This window comes from Taudactylus pleione, unplaced genomic scaffold (genome assembly GCF_031769625.1).
Source record: "Taudactylus pleione unplaced genomic scaffold, aTauple2 ptg000032l, whole genome shotgun sequence".
Classification (NCBI taxonomy): Eukaryota; Metazoa; Chordata; class Amphibia; order Anura; family Myobatrachidae; genus Taudactylus; species Taudactylus pleione.
In genome coordinates, this window is record NW_028284434.1 from 48,493,144 (window position 1) to 48,515,465 (window position 22,322).

At 47.7% G+C, this 22,322-nt stretch overlaps 1 protein-coding gene across 2 annotated transcripts in view; it reads right to left on the bottom strand.

The window, feature by feature from the left end:
• Nucleotides 1-1,947: 1,947 nt before the first annotated feature.
• Nucleotides 1,948-22,322, bottom strand: part of CRAMP1 (cramped chromatin regulator 1) — an 80,817-nt gene continuing 60,442 nt past the window's right edge. For both annotated transcript variants that reach the window (XM_088452078.1, XM_088452077.1), the window contains exons 15-21: nucleotides 16,092-16,193; nucleotides 15,424-15,608; nucleotides 15,216-15,272; nucleotides 13,334-13,568; nucleotides 5,148-5,303; nucleotides 4,900-5,045; nucleotides 1,948-4,804 (exon numbers count right to left, since the gene is read on the bottom strand). In XM_088452078.1, coding sequence (XP_088308204.1) covers nucleotides 4,637-4,804; nucleotides 4,900-5,045; nucleotides 5,148-5,303; nucleotides 13,334-13,568; nucleotides 15,216-15,272; nucleotides 15,424-15,608; nucleotides 16,092-16,193 — 1,049 coding nt within the window. In that variant the 3' untranslated portion in view covers nucleotides 1,948-4,636. The remainder of the gene's footprint in view (nucleotides 4,805-4,899; nucleotides 5,046-5,147; nucleotides 5,304-13,333; nucleotides 13,569-15,215; nucleotides 15,273-15,423; nucleotides 15,609-16,091; nucleotides 16,194-22,322) is intronic.

Consider the following 22,322-nt stretch of genomic DNA (forward strand, 5'->3'; position numbering starts at 1 on the left):
CCGACTGCCTCTGAATGAGGCCCTATGTGTAGATAAACATAGACTTTACCCTGATTACCTTTGCAGACTTTGGGCGTAGGTGGTGCTGGCCCTTTCGGTAAGCGGCTCCTCTGGAAATCTACTGCGATTTCACTGATCTGATCAAGTGACGTACAAATAGGTCCAGTGGCCGCATATGTATTCTACAGCATTACATCATTTATTGGCGCTGATAAGATTTCCAACCCATTACCACTTTGACCGGCTGCCACATCACTGGTATATGCTGTATTATCTATCGCCGGGAAATACTCATATCAACACACCTACCTACATCTCCAATAGAGCAGTCTATGCGCTGTGGGTAAATTTTGTTTCATCGGCTAAACATCGATTCAGAGAGAAGTGGCTCTAGCAGAGCTTCTTTTGGGAAGTACCAGGATTCCTCCAGGTTTAACTAATTGTATTGCTTTAAGTCTTTAACCACTTAACTGGCTATGTTTTGAGGTATTTTTTTTTTTTTTTAGATTTAAAATGTTTAGAACTTTTTATATCTTTTTTAAATATAAGTGTCTAGATGTCTCCCATCCCCCTCCCCTCATTGTATCCATAGCACATTGCCACCTTAATTTCACAAAAATGGCCTCAAATGCTCCCATTGTAGCAAGGTGGTAGAGTGGTTTATGTTATAGTACTGTTTGGAGTTGGCATTTCTTCGGCCATGCTAGTAATACAATATTAGACTTAAGGCTTCTAGCAAATTCCCTGGCAATAATCAGCTAGATAAAGATAGTATGCAAGGCCATGAACAAGTACCATAAATTTAACACATACCACACTAACAAATATATACTCTCACATATAGCCTCAATTTGCCACACAGCGGAACTTGCCAGGCGTGAGTGAGCTGCCAGGTCCTGTGATACTCTGCTAGCGTTCTATGTCTTTTTCACCGAAACTGCGCCTAAGTTGCAATGCAATGTGATCCGGACGCACCAGCAGACTGTGCTGATTAATTTGATATGCGAGACTTGTATATCTGTGTGCAGCGGAGTCTGTAAATGAAGCACAACGGAACTTGGAATGAAAAAAGCTTCAGCCGCTAAATTGTAACAATTCGAATATAGATTCAAAGCCTCAGATGAGCAGATATACATATGTAGCATAGCATATTAATCAGCACAGTCTCCTGGTGTGTCCTAGTTGCATCGCAACTTAAACGCATTTTTGGTGGAACAAAAAAGTAAAGAAAGATGCTCGACGTTAGAGTCTCATGGGACCAGGCGTTCAGAGAGGGGCTTTTTAGTGCGACTGCAGCAAAGATGTGTAAGGACACATCTGTACTCAACGTTTACAGTCCAATATATCAAATAATTCAATGAACAGGATCCACCTAAGTGCATGACGTCACTAACTTTAAAGTGCAATAACAGCAGAACACATAAATATCTCTATTTTTGCTCATAAGGTTTCCTGGGAAAGGAGCAGGTGGTGTAGATAGAATAGCTGGACCAGTCTGGATGAGTGCTGTGGCCAGGTAATCAGGTGCTTCTATTTTGTATGCCACTATTCTATCTGCAACAGCATTTTTCGTCAAGCAAAGGGGTTCTCAAGTGCCACCTACAGGTCATGCTTTCAGGATTTCTTTACTCATGCACAGGTAAATGCAATGTTTATGGGTAAATAATGATCACAACTATTTCAAGATCCCAAAAACATGACCTGTTGGGTGGTACTTGAGGAATAGAGTTAAGAATACATGAAGTATAGCACGAAACGGTTTGGCAGACTCGGCAGACTCGCTATCTCATGACTGGGTGAAACAAAAAGAACCCGGCTATTCTGGTACAGTTACTTTCTTTAACAGGTGAGGCGGGGTTTATGGCTGTGGGTATTATTCCTGCAATATTATCACACAAAATAAGCAATTGCATCTACCAAGAGAAAGAGGCAATAACACAGACACGGTTTAGTCTAAGTATTTGAATGTATTTATGCACGTTAAGAAAACGATAACAGGTTTTACAAAGTCATACTAGAATTCCTCCCGCCCATAAAAACGGATGTTTTAACCCTTGTTTGTGCGTGAATTACCAGCAGAGTTAAATCGCAACCACTTTTATTAAATAGCCCACCCCAAAAGAAAGAAAGCCCCCATCATTGCAAAAGGCTTTAAAGAGTAAAATAACTTAAATATACAATATGGTACAAAACAAATATAATTAAACCCGTTCTTGTCATCCAGAGGTTGAAGACGGTTGTGATACTTTTTTACATATACTATACAGATCTTTTTATATAGGTTATTTTATATTACAAAGATATTGGGACATTCAAATGCAAATCTGAAGAGTTTTTTTTTTTTTTTCTTGATTTTAGGTAATTTTCAGCAATTCATTCTTCATCCAGACAGGATTTTATTAGCTAGAAAACAATACAAGGTTCAGAAATCTCCCCAAATAGCAAGCAGTAGGTCATCTTGAAGTATACCCATCACATACACGCCACAGAAGCAGCCATTTTGTATAATGCTTGTTTAAACCTGTCACCATCCTGAGATGTCTCGCTTTTCTCTATATATTCCTAGTATTCATTAAGAATTAGTGACAGCAATAAGACATGAAGTGCCTCACGCTTCATTTAAATCTGTTTGCAATTTCCATGAATAGGACTTCAGCCCACAAAATGGCTGCCTCATGTGTGTCTAAGCAACATGCACACTTTAAGATGATCTATTCTAATGTACAATAAGCGGTGAAACAAAGTCATCTCTGTTGCAGGTGACAAGTACGTATTCAACCAATCTTATTTATGTCTGTGACATGGAGTTCGGGTAACTGGGGACATTTTAGGTAGGCCTCTAAACCTACTGCCAATGTGGCCTTTATCTACAGTGAAATGTGGAAAAAAAGGTAAATAATGACGAAATGGCCTACCAAAGTGGTACAGTCAGGCTCTTTAAACAGAGATTAGTTCTATTCACCATGTGTGACCAAATCGCAAAACAGATCTCGACTTATAGTGCCCACACATACAGCAGTGTTTTATTACCGTAGCATTCAAATAGCAAAAGAATCAAAAGCCGAAAGTGTGACTGTTCAATTGTAGTAAAAAAAATAAATAGAAAAAAAAAAAAAAAACAACCCTCAACAACAATAAAAAAAAATAGCAATAAATATACATTAAACAGAAAATAAAAAAATTATATATATTTTTTTTCCCTTTTGGGTGTTCAGTGAATGGAACATGTGACATCTGCAGTCTTTTATACACGCTTTAGGCAGATATGTTATGAAGAACAAATAGCAGAATTCCCATTTTAACAGAAACAGTTTCCTGTGATTCCTTGTGAATAAAGTGTGAATGAGAAAAGCTTAAGGCGGTGTGAGTGCAGGTGCTAAGACCCAGATATCATAAAGACAAACCCCAGTAACACTCATTTTAGTAAAGCCGACCCAAAATTCTATCTAAAACCCCAGACACGTGCCCGGGACAAGGATATCTTGAGACCTAGGGGACACATTGCAGACAATAGAACAAATCGGAAGCCATGGAGAGAATAAAATGTAACTGTACAGTACTGTGCTCATCTGTTCCAGTAAAATTGCTTTGTTAACCTTGCAACAATGATGACTATGGTTTCTTATAATTCACTGCATTACATAACAGCGCAGAGGAGGCATGAATGAGTTCTTTTATCCTTATTTAGTAACTCAGTCATCACTTTTTGACTTTGAGTCACTGAAATAGGAACTTTACCTCAGTCTAGGCAGAGCACTGGCGGCCATTTTGATCCACCCTCACACTACATCTTTTTGCAGCAACACATAAAACCCTTGTGAATCTTTATAACCACATGGTTTCCTGCTCATAAAACAAACTGATTTTTTTTTTCTCTAAAAGAGTTAGTATAACAAACTGTTGTTAAGTGTGAGCTAGACATGCATTTCCAGCTGTGAGGCGGAGGCTGTAATGCATCAGGCAAAATCGTGGACCGCCATTTGCTATTATGCTCGACTGTTTTTGTTCCATTAGAAACAAAAAATATATCCAAAATGCACAACACGGAAAGAAATTGCATATTTTGCACAAAGCCCATCTAACAATGGATAAAGTCAAATTCATTATGGCTTATTTTCTTCTGCAGAGTAATGCATTGTGTAGAGTTATAAGCTTTATAAAAGAGTTCAAGACCTGTATTCTAGAGCAGGCAGACATGTGATGCTCCAGCACGAACCAGGATCTCATGTACACGAACCAGGATCTCATGTACACAGCGGCTGTAGTATCACTGCAGAAGTTCGGTTATCATTCTATACAGACTATGGTAATCAATGGGTCTGAGAACTTCCTATACCAAGTCACTTGCTGTACATCTCGAGCTGCCATCACAGATGACAAAAGACAGTTGTCACACACTGTGACAACATCCCATGAGTTGTAAATACTGCCTTATAAAAAGCAACGCTAAGTAGCTTTATCCAATGACCCGGACAGGTATATACACATCCAATACCACTGGCTTCTAATATGTGAACATACTGGTTCCTATAGACTTCACATAAAGTGCAGCAGTTGCTTGTGGGACAAAATGTCCTGTGTTGCTGTGTGATACAGCTGTAGCACGTAGGCCGGTAGAGGTGCGTTTGGGAGCACACTAAGACAGGTCTCGTATGGGCTGCCCATTGCCTGAGGCTCCAGCATCAAATGGAGTATCCCTTTTTGTGGTGTCCGTGGCAGAAAGTTCTTGGGCCAAGTCGTTAAAGCGAGATATGTAATCTATACTATTCTCATTCATCAGGCAAGCCAAATGCGAATCTACCACCTGCAAAACAGAGAATCCACATCAGAGAGCCGCCAATGGACAACACAAAGCTGTATGTCTGTACCTATATATAGTTATAGATTGATTGTACGAACCTCAACAACATCCGACAGGGAACGAGACACAAAGGAATCTCTGGAGCTGCCGTCCAGCAGGCTGGGGCCCAGCAGAGATGTGCCGCTGGCGTTGCCTGTGGCCGCTGTCAAAGTCTTCTTATTCTTGTCTGGAGAAATGAAGCTCGCTGAAGAGAACCGGATCAGGTCAAGAGAGAATTAGATAAATCCTAATAACTACAAAGACTTCTCTTACTAAGCTCACAAACTGAGAATCTAGCTGTACTCACATAGTAAGCTGCTGAGTGAGGAGTCTGTAGAGTCGTTAGGATACCACTGAGGGTCATGGCTGGGAGAGGCGATCCAGCTCTGCTGGGGACTAGTGGGCGAAGGAAGACTTTTGGAGTTGTCATTAAGTTTGGCTGGTGACAGGTGTACCGACTCTCCTGTAAAAAAAAAAAAAAGACTTACAGGTCAGAGGTATATACACATAATAATGTAAAGCATACTTGCCTACTCTCCCAGACATTCTGGGAGACTCCTGAATTTTTGGAGGCCTCCCAGACTTCAAGGAGACTAGGTCACCCTCCTAAATCCAGATTCGCTTTCTTGAAAAGTGGACGGGGCCTTGTTGACTTTATCTATGGCATCACAGCTCTGCCCCACCTTCGCTGCAATTGGGATGAGTCCACCATGACGCAAATTCAAATCATCATCACACCCTCCAACACTTGTTCCTTGTCCCTTGATCTCAAAGTAGATCTACTTATTTATATAGTAGAGACTGTTCATGATTGTGCCTTTATGTGACATCGCTACAAAACCTTTACACTGTTAACAGAGGATATTTGTACTCACTGTTAGATCTAGGCTACAGTTAGATGGTTATGCTCACCCTAGGTGGCAGGCACTGACCAGTGCTTCCTCCCCCTCCCTAAAACTTTCCTCTATGCAGTTTACAGCAAGCCCAGGACGGATATAGCTGGTTTGGACTCACTCTGCAGTAATGTGCTGAAACAGCAGCCCAGGCACGTCACAGTGGTTGATAGATCAGCAATGATTTGTGCCCTTTAATAATTCTGCCACTAGGTTGGATACAAAAAACTGCCTTTTGCCCAGATCGTGCTTTCCTCAGAATCTCATTGGGACCATCAGGAGCCTCTGAAAATGCAGAAGCACTGCCAAAAGCCACAATCTTGGTGGACTTGTAGTTTATGGAATTTGTCAAGGTCTTTCGGGTCCAACATTGGCCGGAAGGAGCCAAACCACTTGGGCAGGAAGACATTTCAGTCAACCACTGGCTCTCTCATGTCAGAAACATAGGTTACAGTCGTACTTGCTCTTCTACTAGATAATCATACATCACAATATGGGGTTAGTCTGCTTGCTTTGGCTAAAGTGATAATAGCCAGAACCTGAATTGCCCCAGAGAATCCCTGTTTTCACAAATGGGTGGCACTGGTGCATATCACTGTTGGCCAGGAGTAGTTTACTCACATGGGCAGAAATTATGCCCATGTCAAAATACTCTGCTGCTATGTACTAAGGCCTCTGTCTAAGGATGCTTAAAAAAAATACCTCTATTTAGACGCTGAATATTTGCAGGTGCCACCTAGGATAAAGGAGGAAAGAAGGCAACACAAAGGGGATCTGATTGTCCAACACGCAATTCAGTATGATATTTGGCATAGACAGATAGTGCAAACCTGTGCTTCTACAGGTTTGCTCTGAGGTATTCAGTTTTCTCTTCATTATGAACACAGTGCTGCGAGTTACAGACAAAACAAGAGATATGGTAAGAACTTACCTTTATTATCTCTGTTTCTACGAAGTCCATAGGGTCCACAGGGTGACCTTAGGGGTATAGCTGGATCCTGGATCCTCGGGCACCACGGAGTTAAAGCTTTTAGCTGCTCCCAGGATGCACTTGGGTCCATCCTTCTCTATACCCCGCCCCCGAGCCACAGGCACCTCAGTTGGTAAGCAGCCAAGGCCGGAGGAGGAGACGAAGCAGAGAGAAGGATGACTGGAACACACAAGAACCATACTCACAGAAATGGGAGACGGAAAACTGGTGACCAGTCACAGAGCCCATATGAAGCCAGGTGTGTCAGGGCGTGTGCCCTGTGGACCCTATGGACTTCGTAGAAACAGAGATAAAGGTAAGTTCTTACCATATCTCTTGTTTTCTACTTCAAGGTCCATAGGGGTCCACAGGGTGACCTTGGGGATGTCCCAAAGCAGTCCAACTAAGGGCGGGGACGCTCCTGTGCTGATAGGAGAACCCGGTGCCCAAAGGATGCATCCTGAGAGGCAAAGGTGTCAAACGCATAGAACCTCAAAAAGGTCTGAATGGAAGACCAGGTGGCCGCCTTACACAGCTGAACAGCAGAGGCGCCACGGCTAGCAGCCCAAGAAGGGCCCACAGGAATGAGCCTTAACAGAGGCTGGAACAGGTAAACCCTCCTGCATATAAGCCTCAATAATAACAGAACGAAGCCAACGGGCTAGAGTCTGTTTGTTGGCAGGCCAACCCCTCTTGTGAAAACTAAAGAGGATAAACAAAGAATCCGACTTCCTCACAGAACTAGTCCGGTCCACATAAACCTGGAGAGCACAGACAACGTCTAAGGAAGCCTCCCCAGCCGAAAGATCAGGCGACTGAAAGGCTGGTACAACAATTTCCTGATTAATGTGGAACCTGGAAACCACCTTAGGCAGGAAATCAGGACGCGTGCAAAGCACCGCTCTGTCCTGATGAAAAACCAGAAAAGGGGGACGACAGGAAAGCGCCCCCAAATCCGAAACCCTCCTGGCAGAAGCAATTGCCAAGAGGAAAACCGTCTTAAAATTTAGCCACTTGAGCTCCACTGACTCCAAGGGCTCAAAAGGAGGACCCTGTAAGGCCCGAAGAACCACCGCCAAATCCCACGGGGCCACAGGTGGCACAAAGGGGGGCTGGATTCTTAAAACACCCTGGAAAAAAGTGTGTATGTCCGGCATAGCAGAAATCCTGTGCTGGAACCACACCGACAGAGCAGACACGTGCACCTTCAGTGAGGAAAGACGTAATCCTAAATCCAAACCCGACTGAAGGAAAGCCAGAATACGCGAAAACCGGAACACCTGGGGATCATATTTTCTGGCCTCGCACCACTGAAAGTAAGTGTGCCACACTCTGTGGTAGATCCTCGCGGAAGCAGGCTTGCGTGCCCTCAGCATGGTGGTAATAACGGAGCTAGAAAAGCCCCGAGACCTCAGGACGGCTGTCTCAAGAGCCACGCCGTCAAAGATAGTCGACCCAGATCCGGGTGAAGACAGGGCCCCTGAGACAACAGGTCCCGCCGTTGATGTAGGAGGTACGGAGCGTCGATGGACAGGCTCCGCAGATTGGAGTACCACGGCCTTCTTGGCCACGCTGGGGCCACCAGGATCAGTGTGCCTCCGTCCTGCTTGAACTTGTGCAGGACCCGAGGCAGCAGAGATATCGGAGGGAACAAGTAAGCCAGGTGAAACAGCCATTTCACCGACAGCGCGTCTATCAGACTTGCGCCTACGTCCCTTGTCCTTGACCCATACACGGGCAGCTTGTGATTGTGACGGGACGCCATCAGGTCCAGCTCTGGCAGCCCCCACTTGTCCACGAGTAGTTGGAATACCTCTGGATGAAGCGACCATTCCCCGGGATGCACGTCGTAACGGCTGAGGAAGTCTGCCTCCCAATTGAGGGCTCCAGGGATGAAGACTGCCAAGAGAGCTGGAAGATAGCGCTCTGCCCAAGCCAGGACGCGGGACACCTCCGACATCGCAGCTCGACTGCGAGTCCCACCCTGGTGATTGATGTACGCCACCGTGGTGGCGTTGTCTGACTGCACCTGAACGGCCCTTCCGTGAAGAGCGGTGCCGGACAACTGCAGGGCTGTGTACACTGCCCGCAGTTGCAGGATGTTGATGGGAAGAATCGCTTCCTCCGACGACCAACGACCCTGAAGTGACAAGGAGCCTGTCACCGCCCCCCAACCCCGGAGACTGGCAACTGTCGTGAGCAGAACCCATTCCGGGATCCAAAAGGGGCACCCCCCGAGGAGATGAGCAGTCTGTAGCCACCAGGCCAGGGACAGACGCACCTCCGAGGACAACACCAGCATCTGAGAGCGGATCCTGTGTGGCAATCCGTTCCATTCGGAAAGAATCAGCCTCTGCAGGGGCCTGGAATGGAACTGGGAAAACTCCACCATGTCGAATGCCGACACAATGGACCCCAAAACTCTCATCGCTGAGTGCACCGACACTCTGCCCCTGCTCACACAACTGTGAATCCGCAGCTGTAAGGAGGAGACCTTCTCTGGAGTCAGAAAAATCCGTTGCTGACGAGAGTCCAGCAGGGCCCCCAAATGAACCATCCGCTGTGATGGGATGAGGGAGGACTTCTTCCAGTTGATCAACCACCCGTGCGCCTGTAGACAAGCGACCGTCAGGTGGAGATGCTGGATCAGTACCTCCAGGGAGCTTGCCAGCAAGAGGAGGTCGTCTAGTTACGGTAGCAACCGTATCCCCTGGCTCCAAAGGTGAGCCGCCATCACCTTGGTAAATACCCTTAGTGCCGTGGAGAGGCCAAAGGGTAGAGCCCTGAATAGGTAGTGGTTGTGGAGAATAGCAAACCGCAGAAACCGTTGGTGCGATGTTGCTATAGGCACATGGAGGTAGGCGTCCTGGATATCCAGGGAGACCATATAATCCCCCGGTTCCATCGCCAGAATGATGGAACGCAAAGTTTCCATCCTGAATTTGGGAACCCTGAGAAACCTGTTCAGGGACTTCAAATTGAGGATGGGGCGATGAGAGCCAATGGGTTTCTGCACCAGAAACAGCGTAGAGTAATACCCCATCCCACGTTGAGATTGTGGTACGGGTATAATGACCCCCGCCGTCAGCAAGGCCTCTCTATGGCTTCCTGAACCTGCAAGGCCTTGGTTTTGTCCTGAGAAGGACTCGTGCAAAAAAACTGGCGAGGCGGCCTGTGCCGAAAAGACAGGGCGTACCCCTGGGAGACCACTTCTCGCACCCAGGCATCCGTGGTGGTATTGTGCCAGCACTGGGCGAATTGAAGAAGTCGGCCTCCCACTCTGGGGTCCCCCAGAGTAAGGCCCGTCCCATCATGTAGAAGGCTTATCGTCTTGCTTGGAAGAAGGACGCCTAGCACTCCAGGCTTGCTTCTTAGGCTTTGAGGCGGTCTTGGTTGTGGACTGCCTCAGGAAGGACTGACCCTTTGCCTTGCCCTGAACCCGAAAGGCCGAGCTCCGGACCTTAGCAGGTGTCGTAGCTGAAGGGAGGAAGGCTGACTTGGATTTTGCCAGGGTATCTACTACTTTGTCCAGGTCCGGACCAAATAGTAACTCTCCATTAAAAGGTAAGGCCTCCAAGCCTTTCTTTGAATCAGCATCTGCTCTCCAAGACCTCAACCACAAGGCTCTGCGAGCAGACACTGCTGCCGCCGAAACCCTAGAGGTCAGCAGGCTAGCATCCAAAGATGCTTCTCCAATGTAGGAAGCGGCATCTCTCATCTGTCTTAACAATGCCCTCTGGACATCCGGAGCTTCATCCGTAAACGTATCCTCCAAGGCGTTGGCCCAACCCTCAATGGCCTTGGCCACCCAGGAGATGGCCATGGACGGCCGGGCACAGCCCCTGATAGAGAGTAAATAGACTTTAGACAAGTCTCCACCTTCCTGTCCGTAGGATCCTTCAGCGAGGATATAGACGGCAATGGCAAAGTAGCACTCCTGATGAGGCGGGTTACATGGGAATCAGCCGCAGGTGGAGTTTCCCATTTCTTACAATGCGCCTCCGGAAACGGATAATTGGACGCCAACCGCTTCTGTGGAAGGAATCGCTTACTGGGTGTCTGCCAGGCCACCGCCATGTGATCCGTCAACTGATCAGACAAGGGGAACGCTGCAGAAGTAACCTTAGCTTATTTAAAACTAGGATACCTCGACTTGGGAGCGGGTGCCTCATCCTCAATCAGAAGAATGGCCCGCACTGCCCTAACCAGAGCCTGCACATTGATGGAAGACTTAGTGTCTACCTCCTGGACTGAGGCATCTGAGGCTGAGTCATCCTGCACCTCACCATCATCCGAGGACCCCTCAGAGTCCAAAAAATGCGCAGCCTGCGCCATAACTGTGCGTTTAGACACCCTGGAGGGCACGTCACTGCGCAACATCGACTGAAAAGCCGAAGATGCTGCTGCCGCCAAATCTTGGACAGTGTGGGAAAGCGCATCCACCCAGGGTGGAGGAGCTGCCACAGGAGCCTGAAACGGCACCTCAGCCTGCTGCGCCACAGGGGTGGACTGTATATACATTGGCAACCCCGCATAGGGACCAACAGGCTGAGACCCCGGGGGAGTCTGCAATAATTGTGGGACACCCGGGGAATGGGGGATGGTAGGCTGGGGCAACGCCCTAGTAGGGACGGCAGTCGGGACCGAGGGACGGTCCGCGATGGACACCAGCACCTGGGAAAACATCGCCCATGGTGGCTCCTGCGACATAGGAGGTTTAGACGTACTAGGGACCGCCTGACACCGTCCGCACAGGCCGTCCTGTGACAAATCCTCCCTATCCACTCCTGCAGAACAGCGCCTGCAGGAGAACAATACCGGAGCCACAGAGTTCTCAATCTCCTCCTCAGACATGACAGACTATATAGTTAAATATACAGTTATGACCTAGGAAGAAAACGTGCGCACTCACCAGAGTGCTGGACAACAGCCCACAATATGGCCCTGTGTAGCACACAACTGTATGTGACGGACCTCACAAATACGTGATCTATATAAGTGAGGTCAGTAGAAACACCCTTCCCCCGCACACCTGTAGGGCTTGTAGGAGAAGGAAAGGGATAGGTATAGGCTGACAGTAAGTAGAAATTAGCACAGACAGGCAGCACTAGCAAAAGTCACATACCATGCAGGAAGATATACTCACTGCACCTTTCCACTACAATCAACCTGCCCAGATTCAGTGTCTGGGAGGGCTATAGTGCTGTGTACACTGTCATTTTGTAGGGGAGAGGTACACAGGGGGACCAGTCCACATGCTCCCTGAGAGTATGGCTGCTGGAGACCTCAGAGGAGGAGTGGCCGAGTATCTGCAGCTCAGCGACGCCAGACTACGAGCTGAAAGGCGCGCTGAGCTGAGGGGAGGAGCCGCTAGACAGGGAAGGCTTCCTCCCTTGGCTAGCCTTTAACCCCGGGTTGCCGGCATCTCGCTTGCCGCGTTATTCACCCTGGTGGTCTAGTGGGGTATGCCTCCAATGGAGGGGGAGCCCGCCGCCACCGCTAGCGCCCCCGGTCTGTCCCCTAGACCGGGGGCATGGGACTGCATTTAAAAGGAACCCGCGCACCGCGGCTAATCAGCGGTGCGTGGCTTACCTTGATCTCCCCGGCGTCTCCGGCAGCAGTCCCGGGGGAAACCAGAGTCCGGCTAGTACAGACTCTGGCTTCCCCCGCCGCGATCCCCAGTTCAGTGCTGGCATCGCGGCGCCAGCAGGGAGAAGGAGCGGCAGCGTGGGCGTCTGTACAGACAGCCCATCGCTGCCGCTCTGGAGAAAAAAACTTAACGTTAAAAAAATAAAATAAAAAGCTTTAGGGGGCTGCTCCTGCAGAGTTCAGCCTCAATTCACCTCTCTCTGGCCCTGATTCAGGGGCGCTCACTATGTGCTCTGAATCAGGGCAGGCGTTTTTTTTTTTTTGACCAGCCTCCAGGCCGCTCGCTAAGCTGTGGGTGACCACCCACAGCTTTAGCGGGCGGCCTGCGATGGTCACGACCATCGGGCTTGAGACGAGACCCTTGTGGTAGGATCTCGTCCACCGCAAGCCCCAGTGAACTTCCTGCTCTAATAGGTGTTCCTTCGGAGCGTCTCCGTTTGGCCAGCCACCCCTTCGACCTGCCTACAAAACGTGGCGAGCTGTCGATCAACATCAACAGCCGCCCTGTTTTACTGAGAGCCCCGAGTGAGTGAAGTTCTCACTCGCTCTGGGGCTCGAGCGTGCGCACTGCCCGGCCATCAACCTGCTTGCGAGCGGGTCTGAATCAGGCCCATTGTCTGGAATACTAAGGATAGAGGTCCATAGTATCCTAAGCAGCCAAGTGTTCACTGAATCATTTTCAAGGCTGGCAAAAGAGGTGGGGTTGAGGGACTCCTACGATGGGAGCAATTGAGAAGGTATAAATGGCTGTGTAAGAAATAGTACCAAAAAATACAATAAACCAGTGAAGTAATGACAGAAGACATCTCCATGCAAGGCACTGGAAGAAGAAAAAGAGAAGCAGTGTAACAAAAACAGTTTATGATCGCTTTAATGGTAATGCCCCAATTCAGTCAGCACATAATTCAGTATGCCTGGTTTACTCCAATCATCCTGTACTAACAGGGATACTTTCCTCTATTCTCAATAATGTAAACTTACCAAACTGTCCAGAGCTTATGGCTATTTCAATGATGGAATCACTGATGTGTGTTGCTGTCTCCCCATGTGAGAGGACATCATCAGGAGGACCTGGTAGGGAGATGTCTAGCAGAGCAGAGACATTGGGGGGAGACAGGCAGGAGCTGGAGCTGTTCGCGTTGCAACTGGACAGATCTGGTGGACCATTCTGAAGAGGATTCTGGGTAATGTGAGGCATGGACAAGATGGATGATGGCTGAAAGAAAGTTCAGTGATGTTTTATATACAGTGCTTCCTATTTGGAATTATAGCACACGTTCATGGGCTGAAGAATTTTACTAAGTAGAAGTAGACATCCAGCTCCACAGACGTTAGACTCAACATTGTACCAAGTTAATATGGTCTGTCAAATAATTAATTTTCATTAACACCTCATGTTATTTCTTGGGGAAGGATTAATCTTCCTATTTCTGTAAAGCTCAAATGACTCAATACATGTTAACCAGCACCTGTTGCCCACATACAATGAAGACAGACATTTTGAAGACATACATGCTGTTTGGATGGAACAGACAGCTTCACTAGGACAAAGTGATATCAGTGGCTTAGAATGAACTGAAAGGCTGGAATCTCTTTAACTATTGTGTCTGCTGCATATTACAGACCCTCCAACATGACCCATTCCATCAGGTTCAAAATGCTCTGCTCCTGGACTTTCCAACTAATTTATGATTCCAGCCACCCGTGTTTTTACATCATTCTCTTCAATTTACTACTCCAACAAAAGTGACTGCAAATCACAAAACAGGTGGGAAGTTCAGGAGCAGAGTATTTTGTACCTGATGGAAGGAGTTAGGTTGAAGGGTCTGATATAACATATCTTTATAGCTGGTGCAGTCATCGTACCGACATAGGAGTCACCTTGTAACAAAAGTTTCTCTCTTGTGGTTTACGCTTGTATATTGGTCAGAGAACTTCTTGGAGACTAATGGTGCATACACACGGTCAGATTTTTCCTTCAAATCTGAACGATAACGATTTAAAAATCGTTCAGTCGTTCATATCTGAAGGAAAATCTGACATATCTGACAGAACTGTCAGATGAATGATTTGAACGATGCGAGTTCCCGATGGTCAGATAAAGATATCTGACATCTGATGTGTTTGCAGTCAGACTTGGACGATTTCCATTCATTTTAATGCAGTCAAAAATCATTCAAATCGTTCATCTGACAAATCTGACCGTGTGTATGCTCCATAATGCTGGGTACACACTAAACGATGTGTGCCAGCACCATCTCGCTAATGACGGGACACAGTGGGGGTCCCGGCATTGGCAAGTGCACACACACTTGCCGTGCCGGGGGCGAAAGCGGGGGCCATACCGCACTCAACAGCATGGCCCCCGCTGATGATATCGCCCTTCGGACTTGCATGCAGGTCCGATGGCGCTGACGACGCGCGGGAGCACACATAGTCAGTACACACTGGCCGATGTGGATGATATCGTCTAGTGTGTACCCGGCTTAAGAGGTATATATACTAAAGTGCGGGTTTTTAGAAATGGAGATGTTGCCCATAGCAATCAATCAGATTCTACTTAACGTTTATCTAGCACCTTCTAGAAGATAATAGCTAGAAGCTATGAGCAACATCTCCACTTCTAAAAACCAGCACTTCAATAAATATACCCCTAAGAATACGTTATATTGTATAAAATGGGACAATTATTGGTTATATAGTCATGATGTTGCCATAGTGCCAGAAGAACGACGGCATACAAACACGAAATTACTCATCCACAAACGATTATATAGAATAAACATGCCAAAATGTTTATCACTAGGGCAGAAACCCTCAAAAGTGAGCTTCACAGTTGCTAAAGAATAGAGAAGAGCAGTACCTGGAATGGCTGTGGGGTCTCTTGCACAGGGGGTGTGGAAAGAGCAATAAAAGGAACCTACAATAGAGAACGAGGATGTGTCAGTAATTCAAACATAGCAAAAGGATAGAAAAATTGTAGTGTTGGAATTGCAAAAACAGAGAAAGTGGTTAAAACCCCCAATAATTACAAAGAGAGGATAAGCGTGTTAAAAGGAAGACATCCTCACCTCAGGGCACACTGTAACTGCTGGCATGGGATCCTCACTAGTTCCCTCTAACCTGGGCTCTGTCACGGTGCCAGTCAAACCCTCTGAAGGCAGGGGTCCAATTCCCACCAGGCTGTCCGTCTCCAGAACTGGTAAAGGAGCACCTGGGATAATACCTGCACTCTTAGCAGCCAAGTCAATAGCACCTAAAGGGTTAACAAAAATAAATAAATTAAAAAACAGATGTAAAAGCAGCCGTGTTATGGGAATAGATACCCAGAAACACTTATTAAACAATACATGGCAGAGGAATAACAGACTGCATGAAATCTGTTACATTCGATGCAGGCAATATAAACTACATGTCAAACCACAAGATAACCACGCTGGCCACCCCTAAGTAAATAGAAAATAACTTGCACAGGAAAATAACTTGCATACGTGTATGAAGGCTCATGCGCACACAAACAAGACTTTTTAGACTATTTTATATAAAAGGAGGCCTTCTGTCCATAGGTCAGGTACAATTACAACCATCTAACATAATGACTATGCAATACAGATAACCATACTCACCAAATAGGATCTATTACTAGTTAGGCAAAGGCAGTGATTGCCTGATCGGCTACTAGTACCAATTCTGCACAATGTAATTTATAAGTCTGGTGTGCTCATGTAATGATACTCACTGGCTAGAGAATTTGTGGTGGCGACAGACAGTCCTTTAGGGACAATGGGTTGAGAGGCAGCTTTACGGAGGGTGGAGTGGATGGGTCGGAAGGAGCCTCGCCCTGCAATGAGGAGGGAGAATGTTGTTCAACCATCACTTTTCATTGTCAAACCAGAAGATCAGGGTGGGATATAAACAGGAAACAAAAATCAGCTACAAATCTTGAGTGAGACCTGAAGAAGTCAGAAATATTGTTCGTTCTGCAGCATGGTAAAGAAAACAAAAAGTTATCTGGACATTAAATGGACAAGAATTCTAGTATTTAACGTCATAACTTTTTTTTGACCTTTTAGCTAAAATTACAAGTGGATTTTAACCTTTGTGAGTCTGATTGAGAGTAAGACATTAAATCCATGCTTTGCTGCACTGTGAATGTACAATAAAACAGGATTTTGGTACTTACCGGTAAATCCATTTCTCGGATTTCACAGGGGACACTATAGTTCAAGACACTGGGGTATAGACGGTGGCAGAGTAGAGCCTGGCACCTTAAATAATCTAAACATGTGCTGGCTCCTCCCTTTCTATGCCCCATCAGCCCCAGTTAAGAAACTGAGCCCGAGAGGAGACAGAGAACAGATAGCAAAACAGACACCACAGGAACAGCTCACTTGAGGAACATAACATACTGCAGGCAACGCAGGCAGTCACATTAATAAGCACAAAACTGCAAAAGAACTGGAGCAGAAAAATTCCAATGGGAAAACTGAAAGCACGTAAGCAGTGCTGGGAGGGTGGCCAGTGTCCCTCGTGGAATCAGAGAAATGGATTTACCGGTAAGTACCAAATTCCTGTATTCTCTCCTTCATCCATTACAGGACACTGGAGCTCAAGACACTGGGGACGAGCACAGCAAAGGGGACGCAGAAGCCCCTAGGCGCGAAGCCCAAGAAGTACCCACACAGCGCCAAAGTGGATACATTGGCAACATAAGCCTGCCGAATAGCCAGATGGATCCATCTGGCCAAAGTCTGTTTGGACTCAGGCCAACCCCGGCGGGCCGCATCATAAAGAACAAAAAGAGCATCCAATTTACATAAACCCGCTGTACGGGCCACGTAGATATGGAGGGCCCTCAACACATCTAGGAAGTGCGAAGCCATGGAAGAATCCAGCAGAGCCGGGGCAAAAATCGTCTGATTAATGTGAAAAGCCTATACCACCTTCGGCAAAAAAGAAGGAAGAGTACGAAGATCTGTCTGCGAGCTGCCCCAACGACGTATGAACTTCAGAAAGATTTCAGGGTGCAGAACCCATTCCCACTTTTGTGGCATTGTCGGATTGCACTCAAACAGGCAATCCCAGCAGAAGGAGAGCTGCTGCTGACAGCGCGTTGTAAACCACCCTGAGTTCGAGTTTGTTGATCGGCAAGAGAGACTCCTGACGAGACCAATGCCCCTGGAACTGCTCCCCATCCGCGATGACTGGCATCCGTACTCAATTCTTGAATGGCTTGCGCCTTGTCCAGAGGAAGGAACACTCGTAGTAAGGCAGCATCCAGAATCATCCTGAGGAACTGAAAGCCCTGGGAGCAGCCGACAGGCCAAAGGGCAGGGGTTGAAACTGATAAAGAGCATCTTTGATGGCAAACCGGAGGAATGCTTGGTTTGGTTTCCAGATGGGGATGTGTAGATATGCATCCATGATGTCCAGGGTTACCATGTATTCCACTGCTTCCAACCCAGAAATGACCGACGGAAGGGATTCCATGAATCTGTGAAAGGATAGGTAGAGATTCAAAATGGGCCCCACTGACCCATCCGGTTTTGGAACCACAAACAGTTTGGAGTAGAATACCTGAGTCCTCTGGGGAGCCGGAACCAGGACTTCGGAGTCCAGTAACCTGTCGATTGCCTGTCACAGAACCAGTTGTTTTATAGGATTGACTGGAAGCTCTGTGGTGCAAAAACGAACTGGAGGAGGAAAAGCAAACTTTTTCCTGAATCCGTGGGATACAAGGTTTCGAACCCAAATATCAGAACAAATCCGATACCAAACTTCCGTGAATTGCAGAAGGCGGGCACCCACCTTGGGATCCCCTAGGTGGGATAGGAGCCAGTCATGCCAAAGGTTTGTCTGTTGGCTTAGGGTCTGGGCAACGGGAGCTTGAAACCTTCAATCCTCTTGAACGACCTTCATGAACTGCCGAGGATGCACCTCTTGGTCTACCCCGAAACTTAGCGGGTACCCGAAAGGGACGAAAAGGACCCTTGAAGGAGCAGCGCAGAGTCGCTGCCGAGGAAAGCAGATAGATACTCTTGCCCCCCCATGGCCAGAGAAATCCGGACCAAACAGAATATCTCCTGTAAACGGAAGGGCTTCGACTGCACGCTTTGCCTCAGCGTCCGCCTGCCAAGTGCAAAGCCACAGAGTGCGGCGGGCTGCCACTGCTGAAGCAGAAATTCTGGAGCCTACCTGTCCAATATCTCTCGAGGCCTCTCCCAGATAAGCAACCGATTCCTGAATATGTTCGGCTAGAGAGATCCGCTCACGGAGCATTAGACCGTAGACCAATTGTTCAGCCCACTTGTCTACTGCCTTGTTGACCCAGGAACCGACCAAAGCCGGACTGAGTAGGGCTCCAGCAGCAGTATAGATGGACTTGAGAGTAGACTCCAATTTACGCTCAGAGCTTTTCTTTAAGGTTGCAGTTCCCGGGACTGGTAGCGTAGTCTTATTGGATAGGCGAGAGACCGAGGAATCCATAGACGGAGGGGTTTCCCATTTACTTCTGTTATCTATGGGAAAAGGAGAGAGAGAGAGAGAGAGAGAGAGAGAGAGAGAGAGAGAGAGAAAGCGCCTGGGGAGCTGAAAATTCCTATCTGGGTGCATCCAGGCTGCTGCCAGTTACTCAGCTAACTGGAGAAAAGTAACAGTGGACTTTAAATCTTTACCGAACAAAGAGGAATCCAGCGATTCCGATACCTCCGAATCTGAAACGTGAAGGAATTCCCGAGCCGCCAGGATAAGAGCCTCAATACCCTGTGTAGCCACCTTGGGTTCCTGTGAGAAAAACTCCACATCCGAATCCTCTAGCATTTCACCTTCCTCCTCCTCATGAGATGAGTGATCTGTGTCCAACTCTTCATCCTACTGAAGAACTGCTGGAAGGGCTTTTTTATAGGAGGCCGACTTACCACGGCCTCAGTGGATTTAGATGAGGAATCCATTAATTGGACTAGACAATCCACAGACTAACTTGAGACCAAACTGGTTCACTAGCTAATAAAGAGGAGTGAGAAGTGCTGGGACCATCCCTGGCAGCTTCCCGTTCTCTAAGAGAAGCGGCTAAAACACAGGTTAAATCAGTAATAGGCCCTGCAAGGTTATTTATCAAAGAAGGCGTAACATTCTGCACTACAGCAGAACCCCCTGACTCGCAAGCTTCACACAGGGAGGAGCCCTCAGAGGGAGCATGCATAAACTTTTTCTTGCATTTAGAGCATGCAAACAGTTTCTGAAATGCACCTTCATGGTATATATACACTCACACACACAGGCAAGGACACAACACCCACAGTCCAGCCTCTAAGACACAGTCACACAACAGCAGAGTTCACTAGGGAGACAGAGCTATAGAGGAGGAGCAGGATATAATAAAATGAATGTTCCCCACCACTTAAGGGAACTCACAGACCCCTGTATGCAGCAGCTCGGAGATGATGTTTATAGCATTGTGCAGCAGCTTCTGTGAGGATTAGGCCTTTAAATATACACAGCACCGCCGATCCTGTAAGAGGGACAGGTGCTGTAATGGAGAGTGGGTGAGATAAAATGGCGCAGCTCCAAGTGAGCAGGACGCGCCAAAACAGGGGAGGAGGATGTACTAAGGACGGCTCATAGCTCTCCTAGCAAGAAGCTCTGGCCGCAGTGACTAAGTCCCGTCGCCTCTAGCCGAGACTGAACTCCGGCGCTGAGTCTAGCCGGGAATGAGCACCGGACGGCTCTCTAGTGTGCCCTCTCCTCAGAACCGCTGTCCAGAGCAGCAGTGAATAAAACTAACACTCCGGTGCTAACCTCTCCTAGCCCGCGCTAGCCGTGGGAGGGAGGGGCAAGGGAGACAGCAGGACCCGGCCACCTTTTAAGAGTGACAGCCACGGCAACACCGCGCTGTCACTAAGCCCAGTTATAATATTCACCGCTCGAAAATCCGGACACAATCCAGTGTCCGCTGTGGTGGGTTCTCGCTGAGGCAGATGCCCATGTGTTAAGGGGGTCCCCCTTTAGGGTCACCAAACACAGGCTGCAGTAGCTGTGACAGTACCCTTCCTGGTAACTCCCACGTAGCAGACAGACTGCCACAGCCAGCAGTCTGCCGGTCCTCAGTTTTACCATAACTCACATTATTTCTTGTCATTTTACAACTAACTTACCTTTGTTAACTCTCTTTCTTCGAAGTCCATAGGGTCCACAGGGACAATAGGGTGTAGGTGGGTCCTTGGAGGACCAGACACCAACATCAAAGCTTTTCATTCCCAGGATGCTCCGGTCCTTCCCCCTATACCCTGCCCACAGCCTGAGGGCAATTCAGTTTTGTTAACAAGCCCAAGGCAGGAACAGGAAAGGAGAGAAGGAAGACTGGTACACTGAAGAATCACATTCTCACACAGAGAAGGAAACAAGTGACTAAGGGAAGAAACCCATAGAAGCATCACGGCGGGTGCCCTGTGGACCCTTATGGACTCCGAAGAAAGAGTTAACAAAAGGTGAGTTTTACCATAACTCCGTTTGTTTTCAGGGTCCATAGGACTCCACAGGGAGACAATGGGGATGTCTCAAAGCAGTTGTTCAAGGACGGGAACGCTCCTGAGCGGAGAACCCTACACCCGAAGGAAGCATCCTGAGAGGCAAATGTATCAAAGGCATAAAAGCTAAGAAAGGTGTGGACAGACGACCAGGTGGCCGACCTTGCATAGCTGTTCAGCTGAGGCGCCACGTCGGGCTGCCCACAAGGGACCCACAGAGCAAGTAGAATGAACAGAGACTGCATGTTAACCTGTAAGATAGTCATGCGAATCCATCTGGCCAGAGTGTGTTTGTTAGTTGGCCATCCCTTCTTGTGGAATCCATATAGGACAAAGAGGGAGTCCGATTTCCTGATGGAAGTAGTACGGTCCACATAGATCTTTAGAGCACAGACCACATCCAAAGAGCCCTCACCTGCCGAGAGGTCTGATGATTGAAAGGCCAGAACCAAGATTTCCTCGTTTAGATGGAAACGAGAGACCACCTTGGGAAGGAAGCCCGGGCGTGTTCTAAGAACCGCCCTGTCCCGATGAAAGATTAAAAAGGGGGAGCGACATGAAAGCACCCCTAAATCAGATACCCTACGAGCAGATGCTATAGCCAGAAGAAACAGTCTTCACAGTGAGCCACTTGACATCCACTGATTCCAGGGGTTCGGAATGGAGGTTCTTGAAGTGCTTGGAGCACCACTGCCAAATCCCATGGAACCACAGGAGGAACATAGGGAGGCTGTATATGGAGAACACCTTGCAGGAAGGTGTGAACATCTGGTAGAGGAGCCAGTCTGCGCTGGAACCAGATGGACAAAGCAGAGACCTGCATTTACGTTGATACTAGGCGGAGGCCTAGATCCAATCCATGGCCCTGAGCATGGTCTGGACCACAGAGCTGGAAAATCCCTTAGCCGTTAGGAGGGATGTCTCAAGAGCCAAGCTGATAAAGACAGACGGCTCAGGTCCAGATGTAGACATGGACCCCGAGACAACAGGTCTACCCATAAAGGAAGTTGGAAAGTCTATGGAGAGACTCTGAAGATTGGAGTACTAATGGCGTCTGGGCCAAGCTGGAGCTATCTCAGGACTGCGCCCCCTCCCTGCTTGAATTTCTGAAGAACTCGAGGAAGCAGGGATATTGGTGGAAAGAGGTATGCCAAATGGAAGGTCTATTTCACTGACAATGCGTCCAAGAAGGCTGCATCCGGGTCCCTTGTCCTGGTTCCACATACTGGAAGTTTGTTGTTGTGTCTTGAGGCCATGAGATCCACATCCGGCAGACCCCATTTGTCCACCAGGAGCTGAAAAGACTTCTGGATGTAGAGACCACTCTCCTACATGCACGTAGTGACGGCTGAGGAAATCTGCTTCCCAATTGAGAATTCCTGGGATGAATACCGCACATATGGCTGGGAGATGGAGTTCGGTCCATGTGAGAAAGTGGGACACTT